This window comes from Pseudorasbora parva, chromosome 9, assembly GCF_024679245.1.
Source record: "Pseudorasbora parva isolate DD20220531a chromosome 9, ASM2467924v1, whole genome shotgun sequence".
NCBI classification, from domain to species: Eukaryota; Metazoa; Chordata; class Actinopteri; order Cypriniformes; family Gobionidae; genus Pseudorasbora; species Pseudorasbora parva.
The window spans coordinates 40311743-40334846 of record NC_090180.1 but is presented as its reverse complement, the minus strand read 5'-3'; the positions used below and the strand labels follow the sequence as shown (position 1 = coordinate 40334846).

General features: G+C 35.5%; 2 protein-coding genes across 3 annotated transcripts; both read right to left on the bottom strand.

Moving 5' to 3' along the window:
* Positions 1 to 587: 587 nt before the first annotated feature.
* On the bottom strand, positions 588 to 9629 carry LOC137089726 (phospholipid scramblase family member 5). Its single transcript, XM_067453294.1, has 8 exons — positions 9498 to 9629; positions 7497 to 7764; positions 6732 to 6806; positions 5935 to 6127; positions 2805 to 2916; positions 2617 to 2716; positions 1322 to 1380; positions 588 to 1243 (listed from the first exon to the last, which is right to left on the bottom strand). Exons 1-8 carry the CDS (start codon positions 9498 to 9500, stop codon positions 1217 to 1219), a joined length of 837 nt encoding a protein of 278 aa, XP_067309395.1. The 5' UTR covers positions 9501 to 9629; the 3' UTR covers positions 588 to 1216.
* Positions 9630 to 10141: 512 nt separating this feature from the next.
* On the bottom strand, positions 10142 to 19320 carry chrng (cholinergic receptor, nicotinic, gamma). 2 transcript variants are annotated; one of them, XM_067453293.1, is made up of 13 exons: positions 19026 to 19320; positions 18535 to 18644; positions 16667 to 16803; positions 16542 to 16586; positions 16329 to 16450; positions 15545 to 15700; positions 15365 to 15462; positions 14035 to 14235; positions 13563 to 13677; positions 12232 to 12346; positions 11739 to 11985; positions 10483 to 10616; positions 10142 to 10335 (listed from the first exon to the last, which is right to left on the bottom strand). In XM_067453293.1, exons 2-13 carry the CDS (start codon positions 18596 to 18598, stop codon positions 10159 to 10161), a joined length of 1611 nt encoding a protein of 536 aa, XP_067309394.1. In that variant the 5' UTR covers positions 18599 to 18644; positions 19026 to 19320; the 3' UTR covers positions 10142 to 10158. The 2 variants fall into 2 exon arrangements, with proteins under 2 accessions (XP_067309394.1, XP_067309393.1); XM_067453292.1 differs by lacking the exon at positions 19026 to 19320 and having other exon boundaries at positions 18535 to 19014.
* Between the last annotated feature and the right edge of the window lie 3784 nt (positions 19321 to 23104).

The following is a 23104-nucleotide window of genomic DNA, read 5'->3' as shown; positions in this document are numbered from 1 at the left end:
TGTCACTGGGGATTGAATCTCAGCCTTTTCTTTTTTTGACCCTAAACTATCCAAAATATTTTTTCAGAAATGTTTGTTGAAGAAAAGGTATTTTTAAAGCCTATATCAAAATATCACATTTCTGGTAAAGGGTGAAGAGCTTACATTATATATCTTAACCAAAAGTCCAATATTTAGGAATCATTTTATGATTTGAACGAAATAGTAATGAAGTATGGCCAGATTTAGTAGTAGATTTAAAAACAAATATAAACTTTATTAAATTAAACTATTTTAGCCTATTTCTTAACATGAAAATAACTTAAATTATAAACATGCAAAGATTTTTATTATATTTAGTACATCCAAGTTTGTATTAGTGGTCTCTTTTTTTATGGGTTTATTGTACCCTTTTCAACTATATATATGTTTTTGAGTATCATGAGTATAAAATATAATATGAGTATTACATTTTTTTCTGAGGCCCAAACTGAGTCAAAATATGCCATTTATATGGCATTCTATATCTCTGAATAATGTCTTGTTAAGATGTTATTTAAATGCTTAGTTTTTTTGATCAAAGCTCTGATTTTATTGTGGGCGGAAAACATAATGCAATGCAATACAATTGAGACTGGTAATTAAGAGATATAGAAAATAAAGTTCCTTAAAATCTTGATGCATATTTGATACATATTAACGTGATTTTCTAGAAAGTTGCTAGTAAGTGTTCATCTTGAAATGTTACTAACAATATAAAAGTTATTCTTATTCACTTTATTAAAACCATTCAAGATTTCAGAGCAAAAAGATGAAACCTAACCCACAACCTGAAGACGAACATTGGAGAATATATACTAATAGGCCTTTAACTTGATAAAAAAAAGTATGCACTGTCTGTCAGAGGACAGAAGGTGTGTAGTACAACAGGTACAACAGGTATTTTTTGAGCATGTTGATCATTTAGGGTAATAATAATCTATATAGGGTTAATATTTTCTGTACAATGTAATACTCAACATTTGAATACTATATTAGTGTATAGTTTATAGAGGTACCGAGAGGCTGTGTACAGAGATGTACAGTTCAGATGTAATTCAGACATGATCCATGTCTTTCTTGCGGTTTTCATAGAAAAATTATGCAGTGCTCCGTCTTGTTATGAGTCAACAGTTTGACGATAGTTGTTGGGTTCAGCAGATGTCTTTTATGTCTCAGAAAGTGTGTCCATTTCCACTTAACTCATCTCAAAAAACATATGATTCTGCAAACAGAAAAAAGATAAACCGTAAAGCTGTTACATATTAATAGAATAGCAGCATCTGTGTGGTTGACAACTTACCAGCAGGAAGGTAGCAGCCAATAACAGCACTTTGGTGTTCAGATTCATTCCTTGAGGTACTGAGAGAGAAAGAGATGTTCTTTAGTCACTCCTGAAGTTGTAGCTATCGAATTCGAAACATTAGCGCCTATTATCAAAAATAAATTGTAAGTGTAAAAGAATTCACAATTAGTTTAGTGATTTGTCTACTCTAGACTATCAGCTATGTAACTGGGTGGTAGCCTAAACATACTCTGAATAAGAATCCTGGTCTAATATTAGTAAAACTACAGCTAGATGGCTAGCTAGATTGCTGGTCTAATATAAGCAAAACTATACAGCAAGAATGCTGTTCAGCTAAGGGGTGATGGATTCAGAAATCAACTTTCCTTTGAGCTTTTGATATATAAAAGGTCATGGTAATATAATATCCTGTAGGTTTCAGAGCTGAAAACGTCCTTGTTAGTCAAAGAAAAGCTTTTATAGACACCAATCCCAGAAAGCGATTGTGTGCGCATCTTGACGTCATTCAGTGATGAAACACCGCCTCTACAGAATAATAAGCACGTGTAGTTCAGTAGCCCCACCCACCGACTCATGGATTTAAAAAAAAAATGTGTTGACCTCAGACAACAGTATAAAAATAAAATTAAAAAAGCCAGTTCATGACACCTTTCATATGTTCATCATATAAAGCAATCAAATCTCTTCAAAAATATGGCTCAAACAGCTCAATTTATGTGCATTAGTTACGATCTCATTAGGAACTTTTTGAAGCATCAAAGTGGTAGTTGGTTAGCTGTCAATGAAGGGACAGAAAGTTCTCAGATTTAATAAAAAACATCATTTGCATTTTGACAATGAACGAAAGTCTTACAAGGTGGGGGTTGAGTAATTAATGCCAGAATTTTCTTTTTTTTTGGTGAAGTATCCCAGTATTTGATGGTAAAAGCCATCAATCAGCAAAGACTGAATAAGAATCTCTAAAGTTGACTATAAAAATGAATTCTAAATAACTTTTCTATTTAAAAAAATCATGGTTTCCACAAAAATATTAAACAGCACAACTGTTTTCAACATTGATAATATTTCACAATATTACTGTACTGTATTATTTAATCAAATAAATGCAGCTTTGGTGAGCACACAAGAGACTTCTTTCAAAAAAAATTAAATTCTTGCCAACCCCAAACTTCTGAATGGTGGTAAATACAAAAAATGATATAAAATAAAGAAATATTTAGGCTTGCCATGTTAATAAGAAAAGGAATTTACACAAGTAGACCACATGATATGAATGTCGATATTAATCTTACCATCCAGTCCAAAATACTCATGATCCATGTTACATTCCTCATTATATCCAGGCCACCTCTTCCATATGCGCCCAACACTCTCACCAATAGTGGAAACCACCTGATGCCCCAATAAATGAGAAAAGAGTATAAATGGAATGTTAAGTTAAAGGTGGGAAATGCAAATGGCCTGCTGGAGGGTTTCTGACCTGCAGCTCTTGTTCAGAAAGACATCGTGTGTTACAGCAGGAGCCCTGGATCCTCATGGCCGAGTTGCCTTCAGAGTCACAGACCTCGAAATATGGCGTGAACATACTCCACCTGACAAACACCTCAGGCTTCAACACACTCTTAACGCAGTGGATTTTGTCTTAGAAGAGAGACATTTTGTTGGAATGTTAGGCCTGGTAAATGTGCATTTGTGTGATATTAATATAGCCTGATTTGACTTGAGGCTGAAAGGCTCTAGTCAAACAAACATTGCATGGTCTTTGTTCAAGGCTATCCTGAAGAGGAGGTCATGTTGTTGGTTTTGAACCACAAAGTTCAGCACATCTCTCCCTATTCAATCTGAGAGAGGTTACTGGAGGGGTTTTTCTCTGACGTAGTTAGATACACAATGGTGACCTTATCTGACCCCGCAAAATAGTTGGCATCATGATGAAACATGATGTGGATGGCTTTGTCTGCTTAATAGATTTACAGTACAGGAATTTACCTCATCCATTATGCAACAGCTAGATCCGGTCGACTAATTTGATTGGACAAGCGGAATTTCAAGAGTGTTAACAAACACAAGGGCGTTCATACATGTTCAACTTTGATCTCACGGTAATCCACCTCTGAACCTCATATAAAAACTGCAATTAGTCGATCGGATGACTTTATCTAACTAGGCAATTCTTACAGTGTGATTGCTATTTTTCTTTTAAAAGTATTTCACGGATTCTTTCAAAGGACAAAACATTTAGATACAAAAACTACATTATTACAAATTGGTATTTTTGTAGACAATGGTCTCAAATGATGAACCATGCAACAGAACTGTTTTTTTTTCTTTGGAATACTGTTTTCTAAAAAATAAATTTATTCACTCCATAACTTCACTATGTCAACTCCGTCAGACGCAATAAAAAGCATGCTAATTGAATTTAATCCACCCAAAAACAATGTAAAATTTTCAGTAAAGGATCTAAATCATAAAATACATTCTCTGTTTATTTTTTTAATTAATTTTTTTACGTGTTTTTTTGTTAGTTAGTTAGTTAGTTAGTTAGTTAGTTAGTTAGTTAGTTAGTTAGTTAGTTAGTTAGTTAGTTAGTTAGTTAGTTAGTTAGAATGCTGATAACTGAAAATAGTTTTTTTTATATTTCATTTAATATTAATATTAATTTAATATTAATTTAAGTAACAAACATTTTTTTTAATTTAGTTAAAGGTGCACTATGTAGTATTTTTGCAGTAAAATATCCAAAAACCACTAGGCCAGTGTTATATATTTTGTTCAGTTGAGTACCTACAATATCCCAAATGTTTCCAACTATTTGTAAATTGTGAGAAAATTGCTATTTTAACTAAGGACCGGGACGTTTCAGCATAGCGTTTGAGCGAGTCGCCTGTCAATCGCGTCGTATCTGCGTTACTCTCGGTTTTATTCTGCAGAAGTGCTTTTCTCTTAGCAGTGTGAACAAATCACAGCAGCACCGAGCGAACGCACAGAGTAACGTCATAACATCATTTTAAACACACTTAAATGTATCTAATATGATAAACAGAGCTGCTTTACCTTATCATGACGGGAAAAAGCGGAAATGCGGGCACCCGGTGACTGTGTCCCGTCCCGTCATAATAAAAGTCCCGATGTTCGCGAGCCGTGTGTTTGTATAACAATCGCTCCAGCAGCCGTTCTCAGCTCCACAACACTCGGTCCTGCTATGCTTCACACTACAGTAACGTTATAACCGCATCCATGAACATGATTTCTGCCCGAGTCCTATTTTCCACCGGCTGTGAGGTGAAGACCACATGTCCCAAGATACTGCGCTCACACTTGGCGTCATCAAACTACACCTTTGTTTAGAATAGGCGCCCTCCAGTGGACGGAAAGTTGCATAGTGCACCTTTAATGCTGCGTTCACACCGCACGCGAATGACGCGAATAAATCACGCTATTCGCGCGAAGTTGGACGCGTGAACATTTTGAATCCATTCGCTTCATTTGCGCGTCAAATTCGCTTCATTCGCGTGTGACATTCCCTACACAACAGACGCGAATTCGCGTCATGGGAGGGGTTTCTGCTAGTCATTTTGACTGGGTCACTTGACTTCTTTTCTGTAAAAAATACTACTGTTAATGTGTGACAAAACGTAGTTTGAAGACTTTTTCAGGCGATAATATTGTTGTTTAATGCTCAAATCTGTGTTTTTTTTATACAAAAAACGAATTCGCGTCATGGGAGGGGGTTCTGCCAGGCAGCGGCAGTCGGCAGAAAGACTATCCGAGTTAAGGCTGCTCTCACCGGGGTTGATGAGCGCTGAGCTCCGGTGATCGCCTGGGTCTCACACCTCCGAAAACACCAGATCAAATTTTCAAATAGGAGCTCTCTTAATAAATAAATCACATATTTGAGCTTTAAACAACTACATTCTCGCCTGAAAAACTATTAAAAGTAAATTTTGTGACACAATGCAGTAGTGTTTTTAAATTACTCTGGACTCGGGGCGCGAATATCCGCCAAAGTTCAGATTTTTCAACTTGAGCGATTCGCGTGTTTCGCACGGTTCGCGCGAATCACGCGTTCAAAACGCTCAATTCGTGTGATCATTGCCGCTTCATTCGCGCGAATCGCGTCATTCACGTGCGGTGTGAACGCAGCATAACACTGCATTAGCTTTTAATTTTGCACAACAAATGAAAGGAGAACTTTATGTCTGTGTATAGTTGACACATGTTTTTACAAATCTAATAAAATGCAGAAAAACTATGCCCAGGAAAATGTTGGAAGTTAAATGAATGGAAAAATAAAGTGATCCTTGCGAACATTATGTTTCAAGATACACATTATAAGTAACATGCATAGATGGGAGTTCACGTGGAGCAGCATTTACTGTGAACTGAGCTGCTCTGAGACACCGAAACAGTGTCATGCTTCAATCTCAAACATGCAGCGCATCAGATTAAACCACTGCTTTTTGCGATTTGATATTAGCCAATATTATTTAGATTAATTGGTGCAGTCCAGCTGATTTATTATAATTTGACATTTTTATGATTTAAAACAATTATTAGCATTTCATCAACTACACGAGACAAAGATCTGGTTTGCTGTTGATGATTACCTTTGGTGAACTGTCCCAATAAACTCTCTCTCTGATGTATAGGCCCTTATTTCCATCAGGCAGCAGCCGAGCCAGCACATCTCCGCTCTCAGGGGCCTCTCAAACAAAAAGACGCATTCTGCATCCTTATCAAAGCCTTGTAGAGAGCAGGATCGAGCTGGACCGCAGCATTGCATACACATACATGAGCTCTCTAACAGAGATGGGAACACAAAAAGAGGTCGTGTAAATCAGTTGTGACTTCCCCACTGTTAATAAAAGTAAAGTCATCTTAAAGTGTCCTTATAATGCTTTTTCGAAAACAACCATACCTTACATGTAGTGTGTGATATTATGACTGTAAAAGGTCTGTTTTAAAGATCAATGTGCATGATAAATGAAATGATTGGAATGTGACGGCAGGTGCGACAAGTTTTTTTTTTGCTAGTTTCAGCCTGACGCAGTTATAATATTCACGTCCAGCGCCACAACAAATGCACTCATGCTGTTCACCCATGGCCGTGCTGGTCTGAAAACCAGGTGTGTTCAGGTGCATTCTTGGCATGTTGCTATTTTGATGCAACAGAAAACGACTGCGCCGTTGACCAACAAAAACCTGGTCTGAATTCACAGTATTTTTTTTTGTGTTATTTAAAGGGCACGTTAGTAATATGCTATAGGCGAGTACAAAACACACGGACACACTGCTTTTTAACCAGTCAAAACTAAATTAGAAACTTTTAAAATGTGAGCATTTTACAGAATGATACACAATATGAGAAAAAGAGAACTGCTCAAATCCTGTCTCTCATATTTACCTTCCACAGCCACAAAGAGCTGATCACTGGTTTCCGTGGAGATGCTGTATGTTCTTCGGGCGACACACTGTGGACCTGAGACAAATATAAACCTTTTTATACTTACACAGGAGAAATTGTATACTGTGAGCATTTCAAACCATGCCATGTTATTTCATAAATAAAAATATATTGAGTGTATATATTAAGCCAGTGATTGTAATATGTTTTGAATACCTCTTTAAATATTAGGATCGCAAAACAATTATTTATGTATTCAGAATATTATTTTATTATTAGTATTATTATTTATATATTTATTTAAAATCATTCATTCTAATATGCTGATTGGTGCTCAAAAAACATGTATTACTATAAATGTTGGACATTTAATATTTCAAAAGAAATACTTAAATGATTCAAGAAAAACAGCCTTTATTTGAAATATAAATCTTTTTCTCTTTACAGTCACTTGCTGAATGAAAATATTATTTTCTTAAACCAAGCAACAACAAAACCTTACTGACCCCAAACCTTTAAATGCAACTATTTACTGCATTATCGTAATGAAAATATCATTGTATATAATTATTGTTTGTTTTATTTTGTTTAAAGTCATTTGATGTCTGTGGTGTCACCACAAATTAACAAGAAAGAGCTCAATAATACTTTTCTGTTAACACAAAAAAATAGTCAGGAACCTTAAAGCTCACAATTGTTGTTACATATGGCCTTTTAAAGGTGTTATTTTTAATACAAATACTTTTTTGTAGATGTTTTATTTACCTTGTAGTTCTGGTCTGGCATTAATGTGGAGTCTTGTGACTGTTCTCAGAACAGACAGTTTTCCCAGTGTTTTCCCCTCGTTGTCCGTCTCTTTCCCTCCGGATCCCTCGTCCTCTCCTCTCCTGCCTGCAGGTCGGAGCACAGGTGTGAGGTCCTGGCTGTCTGTGGAAGGTCTGATCTGCCTGTGGAAAGCTCTGAAGAGCATGTCAATATGTCTCTCCCTTTCCAGACCAAAGGGAAGAGGCTGAGCGGTCACAGATGCGAAGGCCTGATTGAGAGAGAATGCAGGAGGCAGAAACGTTGCATTTAAAATTCAAACCAAATATTTGTCAAATGTCACTGAAAATTTAGAGAGAATTGCCATTTGTAACCCATTTAATTTCCATTTTATAATGCATTTCCGAGTGAAACAGGACATTAAATTTAAAAAATAGGTGATCAGAATGCTGCCAGACAAAGGTGTTCACTAAAACAATATGTAAATAACTATTTCTGTCATGACAACTCTCTGAGAGATCGGCACAGTAATGGTAATGATATGATACAATACAATACATTCACAGACATTGCTGTGATCATATAAGACATGCTGCTGCTGCTGCACATGTAACATACATGAATTGACAAACACTACCAGTAACTGTTTGAATGTTGAGCCACAGCTCATTGGCCGCTGATGCCACAGCAACCAATCAGCTGCACTAGCTGACTATGCAATCGCTACCAAATGAGTTAAGCACCTGCGCCATATAGGATTTCATGCCAGAACTTACTTAACTATTTATTAAAAAAATTCAGCATTTCATCTAGCTTTCTAGTAAATCTGGCATTGAATTATGAATATTAAACAATATTATAGACAAATTGTACATTTTCCACATTTTGTATAAAGGTTACTGCTGAATGAATAAATGTAATGATTAAAATGGCAAAGACTATTAAACTATCAGACCAGAAAGTAAATAAGGTCAATATTGATTCTAATGAAGTATTTTTGTGATAAAAGTTTTTTTAAAGGAACTATGTAAGAAATATATTTTAATGAAACATAAAATGGCCCTGATATGTCACTAGACATTAAATAATTATGTTAATTTCAAATACAGCAGTACTAGTTTTGGCCAAAATCTTACATACACTTCCTTTAAATAATTTTTCGGTGTGATTATAATTTCATAACCATAATTATATCATCATACTCACAATTTCCTAAATTGTTTAGGAAACTATTAAGTAATAATATAAATATAATAATATTAATAATATTAAATAAAAATAGCAACAGGAAATGGGGGGAATAATACCTAACTAAATTTAAAAATAACAAAAAATAATAAAAAAATGTGATTTAAATGTACTTTGAGAGGAAATAACATATTTTTTATTAGTATTACTTAAAATATAGCCAACAGTATTTGATAATATTGCTTATTCAATATTAAATTATTTATATAAATATTGTACAGACTTTTTTATTCTCTGTGTAAACATCTTTTTAAAGATCCATAAAACAATAGCAACATAAATGTGAATTTGCAAATTTAAATCTTTCTAGAAAATCCATTTATTTTTCTTTTAATATAAAAGTGATTACGGTAAACTACAAATAGAGTAACTATGCTGACACATTAGTCATTAAAGTGTTAGTTCCCCCAAAAATGATTTCACTCCCCCTCATGTTGTTCCAAACCTGTATGAATTTCTTTCTTCTGTTGAGCACAAGGGAAGCTATTTTAAAGAATGTTAATAATCAAACAGTTGGTAGACCCCAGTGACTTCCATACTATTGAAGTCAATGGAGTCTATCAACTGTTACCCATATTCTTCCAAATATATTTTGTGTTCAACAGATTAACAACTAAAGGGTGAGTAAATGATGACAGAATTTTCATTTTGGGGTGAACTATCCCTTTAACAAACCGTAAGACATTTTCCAGTAGCAATTTAGCTCCTATATGGACACATCAACAGCAAGAGAAGATGAGAGAGATGAATTCTTACCATTTGAGGTCCGGAGTTTTAAGGGGCTCCTGCAGGTGAAGTAGTGATGGAATGAGGCTTTCCTTTACTGCAGGAACAACTTCCAGTCAAGCTCCAAATACTGTGTGTTAGCAGTTGTGATGCAACTCTTTCACCCAACACCTCCCTCTCTGCCCTGCTCTCTCCTTCCCGGATCTAGTCTTTGTCAGAAAGAAAAGTACCAGTCAGCCATGTAATTAAGATCCTCCTCAAGTTAGTGGGGGGTAGTGGAGTGATATTACCCATAAAACTGCACCATATCACATGGTTCTCTAAGATAAATGTTAGATTTTTTATTTTCAGAAAAACATCAACCGTTGAATTACTACAGCATTAAAGCTGATTGACAAACAATGACAAGCGAATAATATGACATTCATAATCATCATTCAAAACTGATCTAAGCCATTTTATGTCTAAGATGGCTTCAGATCCAATCAGCTCTCTTCTCTGGAAACCTTGAATCACTTTAGTAGGTCTACCGCACAACTAAATAGGAGCACTGAGAGTTCCTTTGGCACAGTACAGCAAAACTGTTGGCTTTTTGTCTCCAGAGTATCTCCATCAAAGTCCTCCATTCTTCTGCTGCAGTTTCTCTGCAGTCTATCGTTTTGATTCGAACTTGTGTTCAGCCAGTGATGTCTCAAGGTGAGATTTCGGGCAGGTATTTTTTGGGGTCTCCTGGGAAGGGCTGAGATGGTGCCTGGTTAAAATGTCCCATCAGGAAGATTCCGATGGTGCCCAGTATAAACAGCAGCGCCATGACGATGAAGCACATCCTGTCAATCACCCTGGCAACTAGAAACCATTCTTCATTTTCCTGCAGAGTGGGGGAAAAGACGTCAACAAAAGTTTTCTGGATTGGAAAGTTAAACCCCAACGCAAACATTTACTGCTAATGTGTTTATTTTGTAAAAGAAAGACACTTTCAGTCTCGTGTTTGGAGAATTCTGGAACAGTGACTCACACTTTGAAAGTCATTTTGATGCTTGACACTTTCCGCAATGTGTTTGCAGGAAGACACACACTGCTGCACTTCTGGTGCAGCTGAAGCCAGACTGGATTCCAGATCCTGTGCTGTGTTTCCTTCTAGACCATTTTCTGAGAAAGAAACGCAAAACAGCAAATTAATGCCAGCAACCATTTGGGGTAAAAAAAAAAAAAATGTTTTTATTTTTTTACTTAACTTTTGATTTTAATGTTCAACATTATTTAATATTTATTTTATTTTTATTTTATTAAATACCAGTGTTGTTTTAATTTTATATATATATTAATATTAAAATATTAATAGACCATTTTTATATATCAATGTTCAACATTATTTAGTATTTATTTTATTTTTATACTATTAAATACCAGTGTTGCTTTCATTTTTATTTTATTTTATTATACTTTATTATTATTTGGATTTTTTTTATATATGTTTTTAGTTTTCATGTTAATTTTAATTTAATGTTTAGTTAGTATATTCATCAGCTGCTTATTTAAAAATGCTATCTAGGTTTAATTTATTTTTATTTCAGTTTGTTTTAGTTTTCCAGTTAATACTTTTAGTGCTTCAACTTTATTATTGCCAAGGCAACATTTTTAATTTGTCTTTAGTTTAAGTTTTTCAACTTATAATTATATTTTATTTTATTTCAGCTTTATTTCAGTTAACAGACATGTTTACTCTTAGTTTGTTAATGATAATAACCCTGTCAAATACAGTAATTATTTAAAAATATATGCTATATTAAATTAAAATGTTTTTGAAAAAAAGGTATCTTATGCTCAATAAGGCATTTATTTAAACAAAACTACAGTAAAAAATATTTACAGTAAAAACTATTTTAAAATAACTGTTTGTTTTTTATTTGAATATATTTTTAAATGTAATTTATTCCTGTGATAGTAACACTGAATTTTCAGCATCATTGCTTCAGTCAGTGTCACATGATTCTTCAGAAATCATTCTAATATGATTTGCTGCTCAAGAAACTTTTATTTTTATTATCAGTGCTGAAATTATCCGTTGCACGCTGCTTAATATTTTGTGAAAATCATGATAAAATGAATGATTCCATGATGAAATGTCAAAAGAACAACATTTTTTGGAAATATAAATCTTTTGTAACCTTATAAATGTCTTTACTGTAGCTTTTAATAATCGTACTGCATCATTACAGAATAAAAGTATTAGTGTTTGTGTTAATAATGTATAGATTATTCATAACTCACGTATTTTCTCCAAAGTGTTCTTGAGCAGCCCCTTCCTCTCCTTCAGTCGACTGAACATCAGCTCAGAGCGAGCTGTTCTGAACATGTATTCATCAGCCTTTGCTATTAATCCCAAAGAGCTGCGTCTCCTGCGGCGGAGCGGGGTGCCGTTACCCAGGGCAAACATTTTAAAATTCCCTTCCTCCTGCTTAGGCGTCCAGCGCCGCATCGTCATCCTCAACAGACGAGGAAGGATGTTCAGCAAGACCTGAGTCGCCCCAAAATGAAGGGAAAGAGATTATACACCTTAGAAATACATATGCATTTGGCAAAAGCTTTTATCACAGTGACTACCATTGCATGCACTGAAGATACACAGGACATTTCCTGCGAATCAAATCCAAGACCTTCACATTTCTAGCATCATGTATAATAAAAATTAACTCATTCTTTTCTTATGGATTGGTCAAAAAGCACAAAGCGGTTTCGACAGTTCTGTTCTGTTCTGTAGTACCTTTCTGATGGTATTGCTCATGGGGTGGGTGTTTGGAGTTCGCAGAGAGACGTTCAACACCACCACACAGTTCATCACAGTTATTGTGGTCACGGACATCACAAACATCAGATACCTGCCAGAAACCACAAATCATTTAAAGGGTTAGTTCACCCAAAAATGAAATTTCTTTCATTAATGACTCACCCCAATGTCGTTACACACCCGTAAGACCACCGTTCATCATCGGAACACAGTTTAAGATATTTTAGATTTAGTCAGAGGGCTTTCTGTCCTTTGAATGTAAGTGTATGCCCACTTGCTGTCCACGTCCAGAAGGTAATGAAAACATCATCAAAGTAGTCCATATGTGACATCAGTTGGTTAGTTAGACTCTTTTGAAGCGTCAACAATACATTTTGGTTCAAACATAACCAAAAATACAACTTTGTTCTGAGGAAGAACAGAGGTCTTACGGGTGTGAAACGACATTGGGGTGAGTGATTAATGAAATAAATGTTATTTTTGGGTGAACTAACCCTTTAAGGGGGGCTAGAACAGCACCATTTCACTACCTGAATGAGCTCTTATGCTAACATTAGACAACTAAGACACAGATAGTCTACATGGCACATCCACAGATCTCCCACAATGTGTTTATCATAAAAAATGGCAAGCACTTTCTCAAGCTGCCAAGCTCTAATCTGACTGGCTGATTGGAATATGTGTAAATTATCAACAGACACTACAGTCTGTGTTTCTTATGTCCATTGTACACTACCATTCAAAATTTTGGGGTCGGTAAGATTTTTCATATTTAATATCCACAAGGGCCAGATTTACTAACAGCTTGCACCAGTGCAAACCCTCTTTTAGCACTAAATCCTACTGTCAGGATTGACTAAAAACACGCAGTGAAAAATAAGCGCTGAAAGGGTGCGGACAGGGTGCGGAATTTGCTGGTATTTGCACAATTATTTTACGGCTAAAAAAAAGTCATAAAACATGCTAATTTGCGCTGCTCTTGGTAGATTGTATTGGTAATAAGTTTCTCAAGCCAACATAATAACTGACTCATATATATTTCAAAATGTAATGTATCCCTTTTGATAGCAAAGCTCATTACTCCAGTGTCACATGATACTACTTCATAATCAATCTAATATGTTGATTTGATGTTAAAAAACATTTCTTATTTTTATCGATGTAGAAAACAGTTGGGGTGCTTTTACTTTTAAGAGAAGAACAGACTTTATTTCAAATAGAAATCTTGTTACAATGTAAATGTCACTTTACGGACCTTAAACTTTTGAACGATATGTTGATTTGAGTGAATAAAAGTCCAGACTCACTTTCCGATGAGAGGAACAGCCTGGGAGGTTTCTGGCACTTTCTTGGCGATAAGGAACAGGAAGACCGTCTGACCGAGTAGGATTGCAATGGTCATGGTGCATTTCTGTCCTCCAGCTAATAAAAACAAGCAATTCAATCATCAATAAACACACTGATCATAACCCAGTCAGTCAACTGCCACTATTAACACTCATTCAGAAAGAGGGCTCTGTTTCACAATTGAATGACAATGTCTACTGATGTGTTAGATTAAACAGATCTCACTTCAGTTTGATTATCATAATGTAAATGAATTCATGCTTATCATCAAATGAATACGTTTTACCTCTTGTCCCCCCGTCAATGACATTTGACATTGCCAGACCCAGTTCATGTTTAGTTTGTTTTTCTCTCAGAGAATCCTCTGTATTCCTAAGAACTGTTCGATGTAGACCACTGTAACATCTGCTAGTATTCGCTATGGAGCCTGACCTTTAGCCGGCAGGAAGTAGACGAGTAGTCCAAGGGATGAGAAGAGGACACAGGGCACGATGATATTGATGATGTAAAACAGCGGTTTCCTCTGGATGATGAGGAAGAAGATGATCTCCTGGTGCTCCAACTCATCCGGGCTGTATCGCTTATTCACAATTTTCTTAGCAGGGCGGTGCTTAATAATCCATTCCCCATTCTCTGGCCAATCAGGGCACAGGACAAAATACAGGTTAATGAGCAAAATTATCAGTATTAGTGTAGTTTGCTGAGTAAAGCACTACTATAACTAATCCTCATATAATCAACTCTGAATCAACATTCAAAACTGCCAAAATTTCCATATAATGTATTTTTATCATGCAATAATCGCTTTAATGAGTTCATGGTTTCTGCCTAAATGAATACAGTGATGTTAGCTGCATGATTTGTATTATCTTAGAACCGTAAACTTTTGATAACAGATTACTCTTAGAAACATGCATTTTCTGCAAAGCTGCTTTGAAACAATGTCTTTGTGAGACACTATACAAAGAATTGTGAATTGAACTTAGGGTTAGGTATCTTAACCCTCTGGTGCTGGTCAGGAATTTTTGACTGAAAAGTTTTAATTTTTGTACTTCATCAAAATGGTCCAAAAATAGGAAAAGTTTTGGCACTTGCTGTGTGAACACAAAAAACATCATGGACATGACTCATAAAGGTTAAAATGGTCCTGAAAAAAATAGTCACACTTGTATTATTCTTAGTCAAAAATGACTGCATTGGAAATAAATAGGAGAGGAATTTAATCTATTGGAAACATTTGGTATTGCACACAAACACATTTTTACTGAAAGCTCTTTTTTTTTTAGATATCAACCTCAAATTTGGAACTTTTTAGATTTATGCTTTGATTTTCCTATAGTTATAGAGTAAAACGTGTTTTGGAAAATCTATTCTATGTTTGTGTTTTTTTACCCAAGATTATATATATATATATATATATGGACGGACGGACGGACATTACATTACTTTTTGTAATGCTATATATGAGCATAACAAGAAACAACATTTATGGGACAGTTCATGGCAGAGTTTGCTGCTGATATGAAATGTTATTTAAGTGTTATTTAACTATGAGTTGGGCAAGCAGTTTTTTTTTTTTTTTCAGGATTTAAATAGATAATAGTTGCCCGGAGGCATTGCAAATATGGCCGGAGAGTGAACAAAGGTCTTTGAAATTACTGACTTTAACTCACAGCAGTTAAACTTGGTTTTACAAGTCAAACAACATCCACTAACTGAATTTTACAGAAAGAGACAAAAAAATAATGCCCTACAGGAGTACCAGTGAAAGCTTCTGGATCAATCTCAATCCATTCCATAGTGATGTTGTCCTCGTCTGACAGCATCAGTTTAATTTCATTGGAATTGTACGTCTGAGACCTGCCAAAGCAATCAGAATCAAACCCAGCATAACGCCACTCATCAAATTTCCATGATTGTCAGAGAGACTGATCAGCCGTACCTGAAAACCATGCTGCAGTTCTGCCAGTCGAAGGGGAAGTAGTTGACTTTGATGGCACAGGAGCTTCGGTAGATGGCAGGGGGCAACCAGACCACTCTACCGTCAGGATCTATCAGAGCGTTAGTGTAGAGAGCCACATCAAAATGCCCATCCACACTTTATACATAATACACACACACACACACACACACACACACACACACACACAAATGTATGCGTCATTTTTAATAGGCTAAAATACACAGATTTGTGAATAAAAAGATACAGTGAGATGACGATCATGAAGATGATTTTTACTTTAAGGGTAAACGTGATTTCACCAAGTACAACATGTTCCTGGATCAATGTCTTTGTTGATCCAGGAAAAACATTCCAATCATCCAATCAGATCTGAGGGACAAGTTTACAGTTTATGTCAAGTTTAGTCTTACATCCAGGGTTAGGTGCTTCCACATCAGTGCTATTCACCATCATTTCCTTCTGTTATTTCCTGTAGCTCAAACAGTAGAGCACGGCGCTAGCAACGCCAAGGTCATGGGTTCAATTCCCAGGGAGAGCAAGAATTGACAAAATGTAAAATGTGTACCTTGAATGCAGTGTAAGTCGCTTTGGGTAAAAGCGTCTGCCAAATGCATAAATGTAAATGTAAGTGTTATTGGTAGGGTCAGGTTTAGGGCATAGGACTACATGTTCAGACATAAATGTTGTTCCAGGATCAACTAAATATGTACTTACTTCAGCCAATTTGTGATAATAAAAACAGTGTTCAATATCAATAACTCACTTGTTTTCCAGGCCGACATCAGGCAGCCAGATGGCTTTAGAGGGAAGACGCATACGGGTGATGTTCTCATAGACCTCAAACCCTGTCCTGTTGGCCCAGCGGAGTCGATAATCATGCCATATCTAGACAGGGAGAGAAGGAAAGATATTTTGCTCTGATACCACTAACTACGTACGGTATACTGGACATATACACAGACGCGATTTGTCTTACCATCTCAATCCAAACGCAAGTGGTGAGGGTCTCCTCTTTCTCATTCTGAACATGAAAAAAGATGATAACCCATAGTCACATATTACACATATATTTACCTTGTGCAAACACATACAGAGCTTTACCAGAGAAATGAGGTTGGTGAGGGTCATCTTGATCCTCACATCGATGATGTCACCGTGGAGCGCCATAGGTCGTATGTTCTTGTTGTATCCCAACATTAGATCTCTGTGCAGAGATCCCTCCAGATTACAGACCGCAGCTAAAACAGACAAACGTACAGCATTATACTGTCAATCTAATCCATCGCTTTATTATTTGTGGAAAAACTTGTTCAATTAATGTGAATATATTAAGGGAAACTTTTCCACATAATTTGTTGAGGTCATTTGCAAAACAAATTATGTTTTGCTGAATAAATGTAGGTTCCTGTGTCAGATACTAACTAACATTAATGCCTTTTGAACTTTATTGTGCTTAAGATACAACAAGTGTATTGTAAATACACTTAAGGCACACTTAATAATTTCTGGATGCCTTTGCATTATGTAACAAAATATTGAAATGTGGCATTTAAAGCATAACACACGTGCAATTTCAAGATTTTAACTTATCAAACATTCTAAAAATGCTGGGTTAAAAACAACCCAAGTTGGGTTAAAAATGGACAAACCCAGAAAATGAGGTTGTTTGAATGGGTCCATCACCCAGCATTTTTTAGAGTGAAAACAAATATATAAGTCATGGAAATATGAAAAATAAAAATATGTTTATTTTAGATGGTCACTGTATATAAGGTGGCCTTAACTACTATGTACTACTAACATAGTAACTTAATTAATCATTTGATACAATCCACTTACTGTTGACACTTCCCTTACACATAACCTACCCGTAAAACCATCACACCTGTGCCGAACTGTACCCATATCCCTCCTCAATAATTGTGTTTTGCAATACAATATGAACACGGTAAGTGCATTGTACTTATTGTTTGATGTAAGTACATATTAGTTAAGGCATAGTAGTTAATATAAAGTGGGACCAAAACAACAACTGACATCATACATTCACTAAAAATAATGAGACCGCTTTAAAAGGAAAAAATGCATTCGAAAATGGAATGTATAAGTTCTTGATGCAACTTCCTCTGAAACTGTATTATGTGACGCAATGACATTCATACTTATATGTGTATTAAGTGTGACTTCCGTCCAAATAACATTAATGGGTCATTACAGGGATTGTCATTACTTACTCACTCTTGTTCTAAACCTGTATGAGTTATCAAAAGAGTATGTTTTAAAGAATGTTGGTTACCAGACAGCTGATGGGTCCCACTGACTTCCATAGTAGGATTTTTTTTTAAATAAAAATAAAAGTCAATTGGTGCTGTCAACTCTCTGGTTACCAATATTCTTTAAAATATATATTTTTTCTGTTCAACAGAAGAATAAAAAACTCACAGAGGTATGGTAAGAAAATGATGACAACATTTTTATTTTGGGGTGAACTATCCCTTTAAATAGCTTACTGAATTTAATCCAATAGGGTTTCTCTTTTTTTCAGAACAGTCTTTTTGGTTGTTCTGTCTATGCACACATTACATCTTCACAATTTAAAAAAAAATCTTTATTAGCAAAGTAGATACATGTTTATAAACATGGAAAGCTTTATGTAATGCTGTAAATCAATAGGGATTTAACACCCAATTTAACACTCTTTTTGACAAGCTGACACGCCGTAAATTTAACACTTAACACATACTGTAGCAGAATATGATCATGTAGAGACCATGACCACCCTAACCCATACCCTATCCACTGCAGTGATGCCATTTAGGCCTACTCTGAGAATGGAATTACTTTTCCATTTGCTTTCTACAAATCTTATTTATTTTATTTTTTTGACAATCTGCATCTGCTGACCTGGATTAGTTCGCTCAATGGATGGATTTGTAAATAAAGCTTTAGAAACAAACACATTGTCTTACCTGAGAAGAAAAGAGATAGTAGGGTCCATAACCAGACGTTTTTTGATGGAGAGATCTGATCCATGTCTGATATCTTCAGAGAAGCATTAGTGAAGAAGGGTTCTCAGCACCTGGTCAGTGTGTGAGGGAAACAGTTGTTTAGGAGCAGGAGGGGTTTGCGGGAATAATAGGTGTGGTTATTTTCAGAATGCCCAGAGTCTGTGCCCATAGAGTTCATCACATTGTCAGCTGTTACTATACACACATTCACACATCCACACACACACACACACAGAGAGAGAGAGAGAGAGAGAGAGAGAGAGAGAGAGAGAGAGAGAGAGAGAGAGAGAGAGAGAGAGAGAGAGAGAGAGAGAGAGAGAGAGAGAGAGAGAGAGAGAGAGAGAGAGAGATACATCAAAGAACTCAAAGCGAGGTCACAGGAACTTGTATTCTCTCTGTCTGTCTCTGTTTCTTTCTCTGATGTAAAGCAGAAAGATAGGGTATAGGGTTACAGTATTTCCCACAGGTCAGTGCACAGATGGTATCCCAGGCATGATTTGTGAAATGATGCATATCATCAGCTGTCCTGTGTTCATCACTGTCTAATGATCATTGTCTGTGGAGACAAATAGGGTCATAACACCATAAATCCAAAACCAAATCGAATTTAGGTAACACTTTATATTACAGCCCGGAAAGTCCTTCATAATTAAAGCGAATTTACAGCATAACTTTCGGTAATTATAGTGTACCTATAAAGTAAGTATGTGTAAGTATATGGGAACAATATGTAGGCTAATATTGGGGAGAGGGGGTGGGGGGGGTTATGGTGTAATAAAAGGGGAAACTATCAGGAAAATTAACAAATTATTTATACTATAAGTATTTTTTAATTAAGGGGTAATTATCCGTGTATTTACAGGGTAAGTACGATTCTGCGGGCTGTAAATTAATGTGGCTCTTGTTCCCCTCTTGTTTCATGTAGTTACAGGGTAAGTAAGTTAAAAATTAAAAAAGAAAAACTTCATCCTCCTCATGTTCCTCTTCTTTTTCGTCCTTGCCACAGATGAATCTTAAGAAGGAATCCCACATGTCTAGTTAGCAGGCTTTTCTGTATTATGTAACTGTTACACTGAAAATACAGCCTACTAGCAGAAATGTTCTCACCGTTTACTCGTCTTTTACCCTCATGCCATCCAAGATGTATATGACTTTATTCTATTCTAAATAAAGAATAAAGTCGTAGGTTATAAATAAATAATCTCTGCTAATGAAAACTCATTTGGGTTTCTACGAGTTAAGGCATCAAACAGCACATACAGCAATAACTAAAGTAGGCTAATCAACACGATCCCAATGGATGAATCAATGGGTTCTGAAGTTAAACGATAAGTGTTTGTAAGAAAAATAAACGGTAGTGTTTTTTTTAAACTGTAGATTATCGTTTCCGACTAGCAATCATCTGCGTGAGCATGGGAGGGTTAATTTCACGCTTGACGTAACTTGAAGCGTGACGTGCGCGTGCCCGAAAACTCTGGTCATTCGGTTGTCAGATGCTGTCGTTTTTTTTTTTTTATGCTCACAACAGTATACAAACATAACATAATATATGATAATAGCAATTAGAAACAAACAAGACTAAAAGACAAGAGACCCAGTTCTCGCGTGTGTTTCAGATGAAACGCTTGAGAACAAGCTTGAAGCATCTCATGCACGGACAGCATTTCTTGGTGTACTACGTTTTCTTTTAACAAATAATGATACAAAATTTCAAAAAACTCGGATTCCTCTTAAGATCCATCAATGGAAATAACGAAAAAGGAGAAGAGGAAAAGAAATGAAAAGAAAAGAAAAGAAAAGAAAAGAAAAGAAAAGAAAAGAAAAGAAAAGAAAAGAAAAGAAAAGAAAAGAAAAGAAAGGGACAAAACATGCTCTTTCTGCTGTCAGGACGTTATCATTTGAAATTAAACGTTTATTTAAAAAAAGAAAAAAAGAAAGAAGTGTCATTTGTTTTAATTTAAGTTGTTTTTTTTTTTAAATAAATATTTCTCTGATATTTCTGAGTGATATCAGTTTGTGTATGTGTTTTTATTGTACTTACCCTGTAACTACATTAAACAAGAGGGGAACAAGAGTCACTTTAATATACAGCCCGCACAATCCTGTAACTCGGATAATTACCCCTTAATTAAAAAATACTTGCAGTATAAATAATATGTTATTTTTTGCTATTAGGTATAAAATAATACACTAGAGCAGGGGTGGGAAACGTTAATCCTGGAGAGCCACTCTCTTGCAGAGTTTAGCTCCAAGCCTGTAAAAAACACTCACTTGCCTTCTTCAGGATTACTAAAGTTACAGGCAAGTGAGTGTTTTTTACAGGGTTGGAGCTAAACTATGCAAGAGAGTGGCCCTCCAGGATCTATGTTTCTCACCCCGGCTCTAGTGTATTATTTTAAACCTAATTGCATCTCTAATGGCATACATTTATGACAGCTGCACATAGTCTAATGCATGTATAGCGGATAGAGCAAAAAAAAAAAAAAACTGCCTATTTTTTTCCTCTCCAATAAGGTCTGACAAAAAGATGAGGCCACTGTCTTTCCCAGGGGATAAATAAAAAATAAAAATAAAAATAAATAATTCGCTCTCTCACTGATTCAATAACTGATTTGTTAAAAAACTGATTCATTCAAAAATGAAAAACATGAGTCATTCATTCACACAACCAATTTGTTCAAAAATACTGATTCATTCAGGAAAGAAACTTCACTGCTTTATGTTGCTTGGAGACATGAGTAGGTAGTTCCTGCTTTGGATTTTTTTTAGTTAGCAGAGCACAAAAGGGAAAAGTAACTGGTGTGGAAAATCAGAATGGGTGTAATTGCTTTATAAGGACAGTTCAGACTGATGAAAAGATAAGATTAGAAAGACAGACAGACAGACAGACAGAGATAGATAGATAGATAGATAGATAGATAGATAGATAGATAGATAGATAGATAGATAGATAGATAGATAGATAGATAGATAGATAGATAGATAGATAGATAGATAGATAGATAGATAGATAGATAGATAGATAGATAGATAGATAGATAGATAGATAGATAGATAGATAGATAGATAGATAGATAGATAGATAGATAGATAGATAGATAGATAGATAGATAAAACAAGGGATCTTTATACCTGCTCATAGACAAAGAGCTCAGGAATATCACTTGTTGCCACCGTGAACCACTACAGAATGATGGATTCTAGGCTGGTTGTTCGTTTGAGGATGAGATGCAGGCCTTATTAATTCAAAAGTATTCCATTGAGTAGAGTACAGTAGAGTAGGGTAGAGTACAATACTTTCTGCTGTTGCTGAGATGGATTAAAAAGGGATTCTAAAAAAAAGTGTGGGAGGAGCTAATTCCTCTAATCTTGTCAATCATTACACAAGAATATATAAACAGCTGTTTGCACTACTATGTGACAGTTCTTGTGGCATCCCTCCATCATCCCATCTAATGCATTATTTCTATTCATACATACGGGGGTGGGCTTTTAGCGCTCAAATTGAGTCTCAAATCATACTAAAAGATTATATAAACATGCAAACCCATTGGCACTGAAAGTATATTTATGTTGCTCTAAATAAACTACTTAAAGGGATAGTTCACTCAAAAAGTACGTCATCATTTACTCACCCTGATGTTGTTCCAAACCTACATGAGTTTCTTTGTTCTGCTGAACACAAAAGATGGTATTTTGAATAATGTGGGTAATGGACCCCATTGACTTCCATAGTATGGAGGGGAAAAAATACTATGGAATTCAATGGGGTCCATCAACTGTTTGGTTACAAACATTCTTCAAAACATCTACCCTTGTGTTCAGCAGAACAAAGATATTTATTCAGGTTTGGAACAACTTGAGGGTGAGTAAATGACAACAGACTTTTTGGGTGAACTAAACCTTTAAGTAGTTTATTTAGACATAAATTTACTTTCAGTCCCAATGCATGCCATTTTCAGTGCTCCTTTAGGATCCTCTAGGGTCTTTAGTGCTCATTCTAAAGGCACAAATGATTGTCATCATGTCTCCAAATAAAGACTCTGCATGACTTTGTCAGTAATTCAGAGACACCTGTCGCCGAGCAGCACATTTAGCACAGTTCCCGTACGCTAAAACACCTCAGAAATGATATCTGAGCCAAATAAAAAAGCCCCCCTGAGTTTTCCAGCTGCGTCCTGCTGACAGTGAACTGTTTGGCTGCCAGCTCAGTGGAAGTAAACAATCCTCTAAATAGGGCAATTTCTCACAGCAATTACTTCCTATCCCCAGCTAATAAATCTGAAATATAAATGCTATATGAAAGATAGTGACAGTGAAGGAGAAATATAATAGCAGCAAATAAATGAAGGGATAACAAAAACAACAGGATGAAAAAATGAGAATAAAAGCCTGGAAATACATGCCTGACAAGCACATAAATAATAAAAAGACAACATTTATTTAAATATAGTTACATCTTTAATTTCATTTTTATCACTTTTAGTTATTTGTTTTAATATAAAAAATACAAAGTAATACAAATAAATAT

What these genes read in the sequence shown, in the direction of transcription:
- LOC137089726 (XM_067453294.1), bottom strand. An exon ending in GCTCTTTGTGGCTGTGGAAG is followed by an intron (nt 6,128 to 6,731) that starts GTAAATATGAGA and finishes CATCTCTGTTAG; the next exon opens with AGAGCTCATGTATGTGTATG. An exon ending in TGAGTATTTTGGACTGGATG is followed by an intron (nt 1,381 to 2,616) that starts GTAAGATTAATA and finishes TTTCTCTCTCAG; the next exon opens with TACCTCAAGGAATGAATCTG.
- chrng (XM_067453293.1), bottom strand. Translation starts at nt 18,598, where the DNA reads ATGGATCAGATCTCTCCATCAAAAAACGTCTGGTTATGGACCCTACTA. An exon ending in TGATCCAGAAGCTTTCACTG is followed by an intron (nt 14,236 to 15,364) that starts GTACTCCTGTAG and finishes CTGATTGGCCAG; the next exon opens with AGAATGGGGAATGGATTATT. An exon ending in GAACACTTTGGAGAAAATAC is followed by an intron (nt 10,617 to 11,738) that starts GTGAGTTATGAA and finishes TTTCTTTCTCAG; the next exon opens with AAAATGGTCTAGAAGGAAAC.